Source organism: Budorcas taxicolor, chromosome 19 (assembly GCF_023091745.1).
Source record: "Budorcas taxicolor isolate Tak-1 chromosome 19, Takin1.1, whole genome shotgun sequence".
Taxonomy (NCBI): Eukaryota; Metazoa; Chordata; class Mammalia; order Artiodactyla; family Bovidae; genus Budorcas; species Budorcas taxicolor.
Window position 1 is genome coordinate 60,666,135 of NC_068928.1, and position 16,766 is coordinate 60,682,900.

The window sequence follows — 16,766 nt, forward strand, 5'->3', positions numbered from 1 at the left end:
AATGCCGTGTATTGCAGTTGAGATGGCCTATAAGGGTGCCCAGTCCAGAGGCTGGCAGGTAGGAAGCACTTTATAAGAGCACTTGCTTCTTACATTGATATACTTAGATCATATCTTACCCCATTTCACAAATGATTTAATGTGATTTTAACATTTATATTTCAACGTGATTATCATATTTGTATGTATGTCTCTATGTGTGTGTATAATAACAGATAATTGAGGAGCAGAAACAAAGGTTGAGCAAAATAATGAGTAGATAAGATTAACAGATAAATATGCAAATCATACAATCTGCATATTAAAAAGCAGAGACACCGCTTTGCTGACAAAGGTCCGTATAGTCAAAGCTATGGATTCTTCGGTATTCATGTACAGATGTGAGAGCTGGACCATAAAGAAGGCTGAGCACCCAAGAATTGATACTTTTGAACTAGTGCTGGAGAAGACTCTTGAGAGTCCCTTGGACAGCAAGGAGATCCAACCAGTCTAATCTAAAGGAAATCAGTCCTGAATATTCACTAGAAGGACTGGTGCTGAAGCTGAAGCTCCAATACTTTGGCCACCTAATGCAAAGAACTGACTCATTGGAAAAGACTCAGATGCTGGGAAAGATTGAAGGCAGGAGGAGAGGGGATGACAGAGGATGAGATAGTTGGATGGCATCAATGACTCAATAGACATGAGTCTGAGCGAGCTCTGGGAGACGGTGAAGGACATGGAAGCCTGGCATGCTGCATGGGGTCATGAAGAGCTAGACACAACTTAACGAGTGAATATAATCTCTAAACCTCTAAGAGGCCAAGGCTCTTAGAGAATTCTGTGATAGCATCAGTTACAAAATTCATACTGTCTAGGAAAAGAAAAAAAAAAGAAAAATAATCTGTTTGCTTTACCCTAAAAGAAATTTTGCATTTTTCAGTGTTGAGTCCTGGGAGATATTTCTCTGTATACTCCCCCTAGCAACAAAATGCTGTTTATGGGTATAATACTTATCTGGAATGGATGAAGGACTACTTATTGAACAGCTCTTTATAAGAAACTTATTTGCTGAAACAAAATTAAGGTCTAGGAAATTTTAAGTTTCCTATAAAGTATATTTTATACTTTCCTATAAAGTATATACTTTCCCATAAAGTATATTTTCCTATAAAGTATAAAGTAATTAACAGTAAGAGTTTTAATTCTAATATAACTGAATTATGAAATAGTATAAGGGGAAAGTGGGTCTTGAAATTTAAAAAAGGAAAGTAATGTTTGTTCAGTGAAACCTTGGGAAATACAAAGAAGTAAATGGTGTTTGTCAGGAGGAAAGAGAGAGAGGAACTCTGTACAAATGACAGTATCCCTGCAGCGATTTTAGGACAGGTAGGCACAAGCCAACTCTAGATTAAAATCAGGAAGGTGCTGGTTATTTAGATGAGGCTTCATTCTCAGGGTAAATGCTTCTTAGTATGCATGTAACCGAAAATTTAGCAAAATGGATATATGTTAAAACTAACAAGGAAAAGAAAAATCTGAAATGTTCTTATTAAGAACAGAATGTCTAGTGGTAATAAGTTTTACAACACTCCCACTTTTTTTTTTAACTAAAGCAATAAATGTGAAAAGCAGTCAATATTTACTGTAGTGATATCTGAAATTGCTTTGTTTTATCATGAAACTTTTCATAGATATATTAACATCCCCCCCAACTCCACCCACAACTCCCTGCTATAGATTCCTTTTCTAGAAAGGTTTAACTTCCTTCATCCATAGTCCCCACACCCTATGGCTTTTCAGTTCCTACCTAGAGCAGTTCCCTTCTGTACTCAGGAGGTGAATTCTGTAGAATGCAGCGTGCCTCTCCAAAAACACTGATCGTCTATCGCAGTCCAGGTCCTTGTAATGACATAAAAGTTTAAAAACAAGTTGAATAAGCAGTAATTAAACATGCTCTGATACACAGAGTGCCTGATGAACTATGGATGGAGGTTCGTAACATTGTATAGGAGACAGGAATCAAGACCATCCCCCCAAAAAAAGAAACGCAAAAAAGCAAAATGGCTGTCTGAGGAGGCCTTACAAATAGCTGGGAAAGGAAGAGAAGCCAAAAGCAAAGGAGAAAAGGAAAAATATACCCATTTGAATGCAGAGTTCCAAAGAATAGCAAGAAGAGATAAGAAAGCCTTCTTCAGCGATCAACGCAAAGAAATAGAGAAAAACAATAGAATGGGAAAGACTGTAGATCTCTTCAAGAAAAGGCAGAGGAACCAGAGATCAAATTGCCAACATCCGCTGGATCATGGAAAAAGCAAGAGAGTTCCAGAAAAACATCTATTTCTGCTTTGTTAACTATGCCAAAGCCTTTGACTGTGTGGATCACAATAAACTGTGGAAAATTCTGGAAGAGATGGGAATACCAGACCACCTGACCTGCCTCTTGAGAAATCTATATGCAGGTCAGGAAGCAACAGTTAGAACTGGACATGGAACAACAGACTGGTTCCAAATAGGAAAAGGAGTACGTCAAGGCTATATATTATCACCCTTCTTATTTAACTTATATGCAGAGTACATCATGAGAAACACTGGGCTGGAAGAAGCACAAGCTGGAATCAAGATTGCCAGGGGAAATATCAGTCACCTGAGATGCAGATGACAAACATCACCCTTATGGCAGAAAGTGAAGAGGAGCTAAAAAGCCTCTTGATGAAAGTGAAAGAGGAGAGCGAAAAAGTCGGCTTAAAGCTCAACATTCAGAAAACTGTGATCATGGCATCTGGTCCCATCACTTCATGGCAAATAGATGGGGAAACAGTGGAAATAGTGGCTGACTTTATTTTGGGGGGCTCCAAAATCACTGTGGATGGTGATTGCAGCCATGAAATTAAAAGATGCTTACCCCTTAGAAGGAAAGTTATGACCAACCTAGACAGCATATTAAAAAGCAGAGACATTACTTTGTCAACAAAGGTCTGTCTAGTCAAGGCTATGATTTTTCCAGTGGTCATGTATGGATGTGAGAGTTGAACTATAAAGAAAGCTGAGTGCCGAAGAATTGATGCTTTCGAACTGTGGTGTTGGAGAAGACTCTTGAGAATTCCCTGGACAGCAAGGAGATCCAACCAGTCCATCCTAAGGGAGATCAGTCCTGAGTGTTCATTGGAAGGACTGATGCTGAAGCTGAAACTCCAAACACTTTGGCCACCTGATTTGAAGAGCTGACCCCATTTGAAAAGACCCTGATGCTGGGAAAGATTAAAGGTGGGAGGAGAAGGGGATGATAGAGGATGAGATGGCTGGATGGCATCACCGACTCAATGGACATGAGTTTGAGTAAACTCTGGGAGTTGGTGTTGGACAGGGAGGCCTGGCATGCTGCAGTCCATGGGGTCACAAAGAGTCAGACACGACTGAGTGACTGAACTGAAACATGCTCTATTGGGATATGTTCATGCAAATTCCCGATTTTAATAAGTTCACTGTTTTCTCCAGCTGTTTCTTATTAAGCAGTTTTATGTACAAGGAAGAGCTCTGAACTGACAGAAAGCCTACAGCTGCTCTCTCAGTTCTGTTACTGATTTACTGTGGTGACCTTGAGTAGGACACTTTACCAGGAAGAACTGCCATTTACTCATCTGTAAAATGAGACGCTTGGGCTGAAACACTCTCCAGGTTTCGTAGATCTAAGACACTGCTATTTCTAATACCCACTTCATAAAAATGTGAATCTATGTTCCATCGTTTCCAACTCCTTTGTGACCCCCATGGACTTATAACCCCCCAGGCTCCTCTGACCATGGGATTCTCCAGGCAAGAACACTGGAGTGGGTTGCCATTCCCTTCTCCAGGCAATCTTCCAGACCCAGGGATCAAACCCGTGTCTCCTGCATTGCTGGGGGATTCTTTACCCTGGAGCCACCTGGGAAACCCACCATGAACAGCATCCGTTTTCAGAAAGAAATGCTGAACAGGAGCAGCAAGCATGCACTGGGCTCAGTGTGGTTATGAGATTCCAACTTTCTACTGGAGGGAAGGCGGGGCTGCTGCTGGCTGCGGTCCTCCGGGACGACCACATCATCGGTTGGCCCCCGGTACATCCACGGTCACTGATGGATCAGCAGCTGTTGTTTCCTTCCAATTTTATAATGAGAACACTTTGGTAATATATAACAAAGCTGGAAGCATGAAATGCTTATCTCCTGGAATTCAGCAATTTCACCTTCAAGAAAAATTGTGTGCACTTTGCCCAAAAAAGGCAAGTGCAAGAATATTCTTAGCAACGTTGCATTAGAAAGAAGGTCTGGAAACAACCTAGACGGCCACGGGCAGGAGAACTCTGAGTCGTATTCGCCCAGTGAGATGCTATGCAGAGTGTGTGACGGTCACGCGCTGTGGGTGAAGGCGAGTTGCGGAAGGACACAGGCAAGGTGACGCTACCGAAGCCCGTCCACGTTAGTCGTGCAGTGCGAGCGCCGAGGCAGTGTGCAGCCTGACACCAGCGCGGCCGGCGTAGTGCTTTAGCTTGTTGTTGTTCAGTCGCTTAACTGTGTCTGACTCTTTTCCATCCTACGGACCGCAGCACGCCAGGCTTCTCTGTCCTTCACTCTCCCCAGGAATTTGCTCAAACTCATGTCCATTGAGTCAATGATGCCATGCAATTATCTCATCCTCTGTCACCCCTTCTCCTCCTGCCCTCAATCTTTCCCAGCATCAGGGGCTTTTCCAATAAGTCAGTTCTTTGCATCAGGTGGCCAAAATATTGGAGTTTCAGTTTCAGCATCAGTCCTTCCAATGAACATTCAGGACTAACTTCCTTTAGGATGGACTGGTTGGATCTCCTTGCAGTCCAAGGGACTCTCAAGAGTCTCCTCCAACACCGCAGTTCAAAAGCATCAATTCTTTGGCGCTCAGCTTTCTTCACAGTCCAACTCTCACATGCATATGTGACTACTGGGAAAACCATAGCTTTTCTAAACAGACTTTTGTTGGCAAAGTGATGCCCCTGATTTTTAATATTCTGTCTAGGTTTGTCATAGCTTTCCTTCCAAGGAGCAAGGATCTGTTAATAGGTGGCAGGTACAAAGGGAGCCATGGTGTAATTCTTTAAGTATTTTTGTATGTTTTAAATATTTCATAATGAAGTTGAAGCAACTGAAATATTGTTTGTCTTTTTTAGGCTCTCCTGGGGTTTAATCTATGCTGCCTTCATCTTTGTCACTTCCGTAATCATCACAGTCATCATAACATCTACTGAAATTATCATCCTGACAGGCTTCACGGTCATATTTACTCTCTTTTTCTTGTATGGCTTATCCTTGGTAAGTTCGTACGTTTGCTACCATCATCTCTGCTTTTGGTCTTGGTTATAGGTAACAGAAAGAATGTCTGAGCAGGCTCCTGTAGCCACTTCTTTCACGCTGTGTGCGTGTGTGTACGTGTGCGTGTATGTGTGCGTTTGCTTGAGAAGTCTTTATGAGAAAATGATGTAACGTAAATAAAATTGAAACTCTTTTTTTTTTTGCGTAAAGGTCTGAATTAATGAAATGATGCATCAAAAAGAAAGAAAATTGTTTTGACTCTAAAAATAGCTAAGATTTTTATAGATTGATGAGAATGTTCTCAAGGGCTGCTGCTGCTGCTGTCGATTCAGTCGTGTCCGACTCTGTGCAACCCCTTAGACGGCAGCCCACCAGGCTCCCCCGTCCCTGGGATTCTCCAGGCAAGAACACTGGAGTGGGTTGCCATTTCCTTCTCCAATGCACTAAAGTGAAAAGTGAAAGTGAAGTCGCTCAGTCATTCCTGACTCTTAGCGACCTCGTGGACTGCAGCCTACCAGGCTCCTTTGTACATGGGATTTCCCAGGCAATAGTACTGGCTGGACCCACCTTTTTTTCCCCAAAGGTTCCCTGTCGGATGGTAGCTTTTTGCATCTCATCTCCTTGTAACATCCCACCCTCGTCTGACCGGCCATGTCACCCTCTCTTCCTTCTCTGAACAGGCTCCTCTGACTTCTCGCACCTTCCAGGGGGTTTTCTGCAAAACACAGTAGATGCTCTTTGTTCATATATTAATTTCTTTCCCTCTTTCCAAGGCTGCACTTTTATCCTTGTCTCAGCCCTTCCTGCAGGCTTTCCAAGTAGATAAGTGGTTAAGAACCCGCCTGCCAGTGCAGGAGTCGGGTTCCATCCCTGGGTCAGAAAGATCTCTTGGAGGAGGGCATGGCAACCCACTCCAGTGTTCTTGCCTAGAGAATCCCGTGGACAGAGGAGCTTGGTGGGCTACAGTCCACGGGGTCGCAAAGAGTCGGAACAGAACTTAGCTACTATACAGCAACAACAGCTCTTCCTGCAGCCTTTCAAGCCCAGCATTTAAGCAGGCAAATAAAGATTCTCCTTACAAGGAGGTTGAGAGAAGGACTGAGGATAATTGCCCGTTAATGCCGTTCATCGCTGTGTCTGTGATGAACAGTTATGTGATGGTACAAAAGTCCTTATTTTGAGGTGGGACCGCTGACCGTCAGTCTGTGCAGTGTCTCGGCTCTTGCAGATCGCTCTGGCGTTCCTGATGACTGTGCTGCTAAAGAAAACCTTCCTCACCAGTTTGCTCGTGTTTCTGCTCACCCTCTTCTGGGGGAGTGTGGGATTCACTGCGTTTCACCAACAACTTCCTTCACCTTTGAAGTGGGTTTTCAGTATCTGCAGCCCCTTTGCCTTCAGCGCTGGTCTTAACCAGGTGAGATCAGAGCTAATTCTAACACTGTCATCATTTCTAAGAACCTAGAAAAGACTCTCTTGAAAAACAATTACAACTTAAATTCCTATTATTAAAACATTATATTTTTAAAAGTCACTGTTTCCTTCTAATATTGCTTTGATTGCTGTAAAATAGAAAGTTCCCCTAAGAGCCTCATTATGAGGGCTTCTTAGAGAAACTGCGTAATAAAGTGGTGGTTCTTGCTGCTACACTGAATTATATTTAAGTATTTATTATAATTTTTGTTTGAATCTTAGATTATCCACCTGGATTATACTATGAATGGTGTCATTTTTCCTGATGCTTCTGGAGACTCATATATAATGATAGCTACTTTTTCCATGTTGACTTTTGATGCCCTTTTATACTTGGTGTTGGCGTTATACTTTGACAAAATCTTACCCTGTAAGTAATTACGGTTTTTTCCTGACCTCTACCGGTACTGCTCACATTGAAGATGTTTTTCTTAAAGTTATATATTTTAAGACATAAGGAATGACAAGCATTTCCCATAAAAGACTGAATGATTTCTTTTCCTCTACTTCATAGCTTTAACGGTCTAAAGGAATTGCTACCTAAAAATAATTATTCTTCTGAATGTGATCTAGTGATACACATTCTAAATATACAATGACGATCATTTTAATTACATTTTAATTAAATATATTTAATTATTATAATTATACTTTAATTGTAACTGTAATATGATTAAATTACATTATAATTACAACCATGTATTATTAAAATATAATAATTATATTTTATAATTATATTTTAAATATTATATTTTAAATAATGTTACACTTTTCAAAGATCACTGAAAGTGTTCTCAAAGAGTGATATTGAGGGTTTGAATCAGGACAGGCGGGAATAAATTAGCTCTTTAGATGGTTTTGGTTGGCACAGGGACACTGCATAGAGAAAGTGCCTCCTCACCTTCGTCATATATCGCTCGTATTTACAGAAGTGATCCCCTGGAGGAGGGCAGGGCACCCCACTCCAGTATGCTTGCCTGGAAAATCCCATGGATGGAGGAACCTGGCAGGCTACAGTCCATGGGATCACTCAGACTTCACTTTATTACCCAGTTAGATTTTCTTTATCTTGAAAACAACTAAAAATTTCACATAAGTCTAGCATTCCTACACACATACTAGAATCAGTGCGCTTTTTTACCTTGCATGATCCTCCTGATATATTTTATTTTTTATGTCTCTTCCACTTTGACTGGATTGAAATTTGTTCTGTATATTCCTACATATTTGTATGTATGTCTGTCTGTCTCTTTATCACTTCTGGTTAACATCTGAAGGCTCTTAGTAACAAATGCAGTTCCATTTTTTAAAATCTAGAGAATGACCATGGGTTCACCCTGAATAAATTAAGTTCTCCATGTACTTTTTATTGATGTACCATATAGATTTCAGTATTTTGCTCAATCATACTGTTAAATCACATGATTTCTTAAGTTCACAAACGTATTTAAAATTATTTTTATGTGCCATGTTAAGGCTTTTCCCGCTCAATATGTGATTTAATCATTATCCTAAACACATTTTAGAAAGCAATTTATTCAAGTCTTTAATTTATGCCTTATCAAGGGTTCAGTTATACTGTTTACCTTTCGTAATAATGTCCTTTCTTTTTAATTTTCATTGTTTCCTTCACTCTTAAGACTTCTTCTCGATAATAGGGAGTTAGAAAGCAATATTTGTGATGCTTAAAAGTCCAAGACATTCTGCACTGCTCTAAAGAAGGCTTATGTGCTCATTGTTTTCATAGTACTGAACAAATGTTTTATCACCTTTTGATTAGATGGAAACGAGTCCCATTATTCGCCATTGTTTTTCCTGAACTTGTCATCTTGTATTCAACACCGGAGGACTGGTAGTCATGTCGCTGAGAAAGGCGTGGACCCTGAGCCCCCCTCTGATGATCACTGTGAGCCCATAGCCCCAGAATTCCAGGGGAGAGAAGCCGTCAGGTAGTCACTCGTGTACTGATACGTGGGCGCAGGAAATGAGCTCACTGGAAAGTTCATTTAAGCGTCGCTGGTTTATGGTGTCCTGTTGATTTCTGCCGCACAGTCGGGTGGCTCAGATGCATATTCTTCTCCCCCGTGGCCTGTCACAGGATGCTGACAGTCCCCTGTCCTGCACAGCAGGGCCCTGCCGCGTATCCGTCCTGTGTGTAACAGTTTGCCTCTGCTAACCCCGAACCCCCGGTCCCTCCCCCTCCTCCTTGGCAACCGCGTCTGTTTCCGTTTGTGAGTCTGTTCCTGGCTCGTGGGTTTGTTCACCTGTGTCGTACTTGAGACCCCACACGTGAGAGATGCCGCACGCCGTCCGTCTGTCTCTTTCTGGCTCTCTGCACTCAGCACGATGGTCTCTAGCTGCATCCCCGTTGCTGCCAAGGGCAGTCGTTCCATCCTCTTTCGGGGGCGAGTGACGCTCCGTGAGTGCGTCCACCGCAGCCTCTCCGTCCGCTCGTCCGTCGATGGGCGCTGAGGCTGTTTCCGTGGCTCGCCTGCTGTCGATAGTGCTGCTGTGGACACTGGGTGCACGTATCCTTTTGGATTAGAGTTTTCTCCGGATATGAGCCCAGGAATGGCACTGCTGGATCGTATGGCAACTCTGTTTTTAGTTTACTGAGGAAGATTGCCTACTGTTTAGGGCTTCCCTGGTGGCTCAGGCCTGGGTTCAGTCCCTGGGTCGGGAAGATCCCCTGGAGGAGGAAATGGCAACCCCACTCCAGTACTCTTGCCTGGAGAATCCTATGGACAGAGGAGCCTGTAGGCTACGGTCCATGGGGTCGCAAAGAGTCGGACACGACTGAGGGACTCCACTTTCAGTTTCCATACTGTTTTCCATAGTGGCTAAAATAAATGAAATATTAACCAATGGCAGTGGGGTGAACCTGAAGCAATATATTGAAGAACAAATTTGTAAATGTCACTTTGAACTCCTCCACCACCATCACCTACAGTGTCCGTACGATAGTGAAAGTCACATTTGCTCAGCACCGTGCAGGATCACCGCTTTACCCTCTGTCTAGGCTCCCCCTGCCTCTGACTGTCCGCCCCGGCCTCTGAGTTTTTGCTGGTCTTCAGTTCAGTTCAGTCCCTCAGTCGTGTCCGACTCTTTGCGACCCCATGAATCGCAGCACGCCAGGCCTCCCTGTCCATCACCAACTCCCGGAGTTCACTCAGACTCACGCCCATCGAGTCAGTGATGCCATCCAGCCATCTCATCCTTGGCCATCCCCTTCTCCTCCTGCCCCCAATCCTTCCCAGCATCAGAGTCTTTTCCAATGAGTCAACTCTTCGCATGAGGTGGCCAAAGTACTGGAGTTTCAGCTTTAGCATCGTTCCTTCCAAAGAAATCCCAGGGCTGATCTCCTTCAGAATGGACTGGTTGGATCTCCCTGCAGTCCAAGGGACTCTCAAGAGTCTTCTCCAACACCACAGTTCAAAAGCATCAATTCTTCAGCGCTCTGCCTTCTTCACAGTCCAACTCTCACATCCATACATGACCACTGGAAAAACCATAGCCTTGACTAGACGGATCTTTGTTGGAAAAGTAATGTCTCTGCTTTTCAATATGCTATCTAGGTTGGTCATAACTTTTCTTCCAAGGAGTAAGCGTCTTTTAATTTCAAAGTCACCACCTGTAGTGATTTTGGAGCCCCCCAAAATAAAGTCTGACACTGTTTCCACTGTTTCCCCATCTATTTCCCATGCTGGTCTTAGGGTCTCTGAATCCTTTCCTCTGTACTTTTTACTGGCTTCTACTGTCTAATGGAAGAAGTAAGAAATTCTGAATCAGCGTGTCTGCTCCAAACACTGTGCTTTGTCATCTTGAAATCCAAAATCAACCAGCCTCTCCCAAGGGGAAGTTTATGTATTAAAATAAAATGCTGGGGTCCCACGCCCATGGGGTCTCACTATACCCAGAAAGGCAGAAATAAAGTGTCCTCTTGGATTCAGCAGCTTTGACGCCTTTTCTTTTAAATCTCCAGACTCTTTGCTCTAACCTGCCCACCGCCAGCATTCCTGGTTGATAAATGTCCTTACCTTTATTCTCATTCAGGGTCAGAAAGAGGGTAAAGTTTCCCTTTGAACTCAAAGATGCATTGTATGTGGTCTTATGAGGTCCTGACATTGCTCATCTGTCTGAGCTTGATTCTTGCTTTGCCCTATATCTGTTTCCTTTGAAATTTTAGTGTGTATTCAAGCTTGGTGATCACTGATCTAGAAGTGTGTGTGTGTGTGTGTGTGTGTGTGTGTGTGTGTGTGTGTGTGTTTGATGAAGCAATCCCAGGTGACACTGTACTAAAGAATCCGCCTGCCAGTGTAGGCAATAACAGGGACACAGGTTTGATCCCTGGAAGGCCCTCTGGAGGAGGAAATGGCAAGCCATCCAGTATTCTTGCCTGGAGAATCGCATGGGCAGAGGGGCCTGGCGGGCGGCGTCCACGGGGCTGCATAGATCCGACACGACTGAGCACACACATTTACTTGGCTGCACTGGGTCTTGGTCGTGGCGTGCAGGATCTTTCTGACCTTCTTTGATGCATGTGGGATCTATTGCTGTGGCGTGTGAACCCTTAGTTGTGGCTGTGGGATCTGGTTCGATGACCAGGGATCAAACCCAGGCTCCCTGCATTGGGAACCTGGAGTCTTATCCACTGGACCACCAGTGCATGCTCAGTTGCTAAGTCGCATCTGACTCTCGGCAGTCCCATGGGCCGTAGCCCACCAGGCTCCTCTCTCACCCTAATTGTAACTTTCTAAAGGGGCTCTTTAATTTTCCCCCTTAGGGGAAGCGTTTAGTCAGATATAAGTCTTGGTCTTTCTGAGTAGACTGTTATGTCCTCTTTTTTCACATAAAGTTGGCTGCCTCTCTGTAACTCAAGTTATTCATGATCTGTACAATTTTAACTTTTCTATTGGCTACCTAAGCACCCATTTTTTTTCATTTCAGAATCAGAAATGTTAAAAAAGTATATAAAGAAAAGACTGGAAAAGTGGAAGTACTGAAAGGTAAGGAAAAACTTGCATTGTTTCATTGACTTCTTAAAAAAATGGAAAAAGTTCAGTGTAAAAAATTACAGATTATAGATAAGCAAAACAGAAAAAAGTACAAACAGCCCACCTCCACTACCTGGAAACTCACCGCAGTTAAGAATTGGATGTAAAACCCTTCCAGATGTCTCATGGGTCTACTTATCTACGAAAATGGAAGCATACAAAGAAAAATGTCACTTTATTTTAAAAGATGACTTTGCCATTAGCAATACTTTATTGTATTTGCACTGTAAGGAAAGAATATCGAGACTTAAAATGGATAAATTTTTATACTAGTCAAGGAATATACATAGTTCATATGTATTGGCAAGATTCAGTTCAGTTCAGTTCAGTCGCTCAGTCGTGTCCGACTCTTTTCAACCCCATGAATCGCAGCACGCCAGGCCTCCCTGTCCATCACCAACTCCCAGAGTTCACTCAGACTCACGTCCATCGAGTCGGTGATGCCATCCAGCCACCTCATCCTCTGTCGCCCCTCCTCCTCCTGCCCCCAGTCCGTCCCAGCATCAGAGTCTTTTCCAATGAGTCAACTCTTCGCATGAGGTGGCCAGAGTACTGCAAGATTAACATAAGAGAAATAACACCTTTGTTGCTATTCTTGTGTAGTTGCTAAGTTGTGTCTGACTCTTTGTGACCCCATGGACTGTAGCCCCCAGGCTCCTCTGTCCATGGAATTTCCCAGGCAAGAATACTGGAGTGAGCTGCCAGTCCCTCCTCCAGGGCATCTTCCTGACTCAGGGGCTGCCAGTCCCTCCTCCAGGGCATCTTCCCGACTCAGGGGCTGAACCTGGCTCTCCTGCGCTGCAGGCAGATGCTTTACCCCCGAGCCACAAGTCAGTACCCTACAATAACCATAGTTTATGATTTCTAGTAAACTGACATATTTGAAACTGAGTATTCTCACAAATATATATTTCTATGACAAACAAACGTTTGTAGGAAGCATCAAAGTTAGTGGTGACATTTCACAGAGGACAGCTTGCTGTATAGATAATTATTTTTAGGAGGGATATCTTTTTAGAAGAGACAGAAGCCTTAACAGCTAAAAAAGGGAGAGCCGTCAGCCCTCCCAAGGTTGCAAGTTCTCGGTCCACTTTGCTTACGTTACATTTATTTTCTAACAAATGCAGATCCCTTAGCTCAGTTTTACTTCTTCCTTTGAGAGTATGTCTTCCCTTTGAAAATTTAATGTACTTGTGTAAACATGTTGGGTTTTTTCCTAGTTGATGAAAACTGCTGTTATTCACATTCCCTTCTGCATCTTTTAAAAATGTCTCCTTTTATTATGCATTTAAGATGGATAAATGGAAAGACTCCCAAAGTATTTCTTCCTGACAGTTGAATTTTATTTTTATCCGAAAGCATCTAGACCTGTGGTTTCTCTTTTAAATTATAGCCAAAGACACGTTAAAGTGTTTTTTAATATCTCATTTCAATTTTCAGAGCCCAGTATGAACCGCTTTTGCCCTCATCAATATGTCTAAACAGTTCCAGCTTCTGCAAGGATATGTTCTATTTTTTAAAGTAGCAGAACCTTAAACAATTTTAAGGCATCGAACATCAATAGGTGTAAAAATATATGAAACAACCCATTGGAGTTGCTCTTCGGGAAGTAAAGGTGGTGGCTGTCCCTCTTGTCTTTCTCCCCCCGAGGCAGCTGGTTCATGCGGCCACTGGGAACGCCTTTGAAAACATGCCCTTGAAATAACTTGTCTGTAGTGAAGGACAGGGAAGCCTGGTGTGCTGCAGTTCATGGGGTCGCAAAGAGTCAGACACGGCTTAGCGAGTGAATAATAACAACAGTCTAATAGCTGAATGGAGTTAAATAGCACTTCTAGGGACATCATGACTTACTTAACTCACACACTAGTGTATGAAATTCAGTTTGTTTTCAGCTTTTACACTGTCATAAAAACACTATCGTGAACATTCTTGCTCAGTCTTTGTAAAGATTGCTAATAACTTCCCGAATAAAAATTTCTAGAAACAGAATTATTCAAATGGGTCCATATTTTTAAGATTCTTGGTTGAAGGACCAAATCATTTCCTTCCAAGATTATAAAAATTCGTACTCCCACAAGCAGTTATTAACAACAAAAATAATAGTAGCAACGAACACTCCAGGCTTATTGAGCACCTAGTGTGTGCTGAGAAGAATGCTCAGGGACCCGCCTGGACGTTTCCTTTAACCCGGGAGATCCTGACTCCGCTTCCACTTTACATATGAGGAAACTGAGCTTCCGTTTCTTTTTTCAGATCGTCTGTGTAATTTTCTGGATAACTAGCGTCCCTTTCATCCTTGAAAACACTGATCTTTCCCCTTTAAAAACAATGAGCATAAGATGTGTTAGTGTGCTTCAGTTTTCTCCATGTTGTTTGGTAATTAACTCATATTTGTGACAGATTCGAAAGCTTGTTTCACTGATTTTAATTTCTTATCTTGACTTTGGTCCATTTTAGGTTTCTTTCTGATTCTGTTGGTCAGTGTATTCTAGACCGATAATATATTATCTATTAGATTTTCTCCACTGTATAACTGTATTACTAATATCTTAATTATTATGGTTCTCAAATACATTTTAATATCTTGCAGCCAAGACTGATCTCTTACTATTCTGCAGATTTTCCTGACCATTTGAGTCTATTCTTCCAATGACCTTTTAGAATCTTTCAGTCAAATTGCAAGTGAGGGTTTAATGGATTAGATTGCAACAGGAAGCATTTTCTCTTATAATTATTTTTTACTAGTATATTTAATAACTGAGTAAACCAGCCTTATAAAGTTTTGTCTATCATCCAGATAGAAAGTAGATGAACTGAAAGTTCAGTCCAGTCATTAAATTCACTATTATTAGAAAGTAGGGCACTTATTTTACCTGAAAGACCTTGATCATTTAGATACAATGTTTTACAAGATTCTTAAGAAGTTCATCTTGTTCTGTTCAACAACTTTCTGTAATGAAGTTTGGATTTCACATGGTGGTAAAGCAAATAAAGAAAAAATAATATCTCAAAGAATTTTTAGCTCAATGATTTTTCTTTTTTAACAAAAGAATACAAAAATGGAATTAAGGTGAAATACAGATTTTTGGTGAATGTGTTTTAAAAGATAGTTAATGCCATGAAAAAGGTTTATGATTAAATATTTGAAAAGGCAGCCTAGAAAAAAAGACAAAGTTTATAAATATAGTTACATAGTCATATGTGCAAATATACACATGATACAAATGTATGATAATGAGGCTATTGGGAATTATGGTTGATTTTTTTCTTAAGTGATTGTGCTTATTTCTCAAATATTCTACAGTAAAGATGTTATTTTAGCAACCAGGAAAATACTGAATATTATGTATTTTAAACTGTTGAAATGCTTCAAAAACACAATTAACATAAGGTGTCTTGTTCTGTTTTTAGAAATGGCCCTATCTATTGCCCTCTTATTTATAATGCTGATGTTTTGTTCTGAAAACAGGCTTGTGCTTTGACATCTACGAAGGTCAGATCACGGCAATTCTGGGTCACAGTGGGGCTGGCAAATCGGCGTTGCTGCGCGTCCTTAGCGGGTCGTCTGTTCCAACAGAAGGTGGGCAAAAGACGCTTCCCAAAGGCGAGCAGCCTGAGTGCGGGATGGGGCCGTGTGTGCCTTTTCGTTTTCAGGTTGTAATTTAACCGCCTTAGAGGAAGTGATGTTCGTTTATCTAAAGCTGTTTACCAGAGCTACAGGATTTTATAGATATTTTCGATTTCCCAAATTTGCATGAAAATCCTGATCTTTGTTGCTGTGTGATATTTCGGGGGAGATACTGTGTATACGCTATTCTCAATATCTATGCTGAGAGTACTTAGTGGTTGCTAATAAATAATAAAATCATCATTTTAGATGCTTCTGAATATATGCCAATATTTTCCTAAATAAGATCTACAGACATTAATAAAATGTATTATCTGACCAATATTAAATTATTTTAACTTCTATTCTTAGGATCAGTTACCATCTATAATAAAAATCTCTCTGAAATGCAAGACTTGGAGGAAATCCAAAAGATAACTGGTGTTTGTCCTCAATTCAATGTTCACTTTGACACGCTCACTGTAAAGGAGAACCTCAGGCTGTTTGCAAAAATAAAAGGAATTCAGCCAAAGGACGTGGAACAAGAGGTACACGGGTGTGCTCAGAGTCTCTGAACTGCCGCCCATTTGCCAAGTTAAATCAGTGATTTACTGCTCTCTTGTAAATGAAATGCAGGCAGTGAGATCCTTTAATATATATTATATATATACATATGGGCTTCCCTGGTGGCTCAGCTGGTAAAGGATCCACATGCAATGTGGGAGACCTGGGTTTGATCCCTGGGTTGGGAAGATCCCCTGGAGAAGGGAATGGCTACCGATTCCATATAATATGAATCATCTTGGATTTCAAGCTTGGTATATTTCTTGTCTAGGTACAAAGAGTTTTACTGGAATTGGACATAGAGAACATTCAGGATAATCTTGCTACACTTTTAAGTGAAGGTCAAAAAAGAAAGCTGACCATTGGGATTGCCCTTTTAGGAGATCCTCAAGTAAGTGAGATTATACATGAGGAGGATTGCGGAGTGAGCGTCAGGACAAGGTCCAGCTCGTGTGTGTGTGTGTGTGTGTGTGCATGTGTGTGTAATAAAACATTTTACTGTAAACACAGATGATCCTTCCTCCTCCTCCTTCTGCTTCTTTCTCTCGTCCTTCTTGAAACATAACTGACCTACAGCACTATGTGACCTCCAGGTGCGCGGCGCCGTGATTTAATATTCCTGTGCGTTACAGGATGACCGCCACCATCAATCTAGCCATCTGCCATCGCGCAAAGTAGCTGGAATACGGCTGACTCTGTGCCCCGTGCAGCACGCTGGACGGGGCTCGTTTACCTGCAACTGGAGGTTGCTGCCTCTCAGTCTCCCTC

At 41.9% G+C, this 16,766-nt stretch overlaps 1 protein-coding gene across 1 annotated transcript in view; it reads left to right on the forward strand.

Annotated features, from left to right (window-relative positions):
• ABCA6 (ATP binding cassette subfamily A member 6) overlaps window positions 1–16,766 on the forward strand; it is a 61,263-nt gene that overhangs the window by 8,217 nt on the left and 36,280 nt on the right. Inside the window, exons 6-13 of the mRNA XM_052658929.1 lie at window positions 5,162–5,303; window positions 6,532–6,717; window positions 6,996–7,143; window positions 8,554–8,722; window positions 11,721–11,779; window positions 15,297–15,407; window positions 15,807–15,982; window positions 16,270–16,389. Of these exons, the coding sequence (XP_052514889.1) occupies window positions 5,162–5,303; window positions 6,532–6,717; window positions 6,996–7,143; window positions 8,554–8,722; window positions 11,721–11,779; window positions 15,297–15,407; window positions 15,807–15,982; window positions 16,270–16,389 (1,111 nt within the window). The remainder of the gene's footprint in view (window positions 1–5,161; window positions 5,304–6,531; window positions 6,718–6,995; window positions 7,144–8,553; window positions 8,723–11,720; window positions 11,780–15,296; window positions 15,408–15,806; window positions 15,983–16,269; window positions 16,390–16,766) is intronic.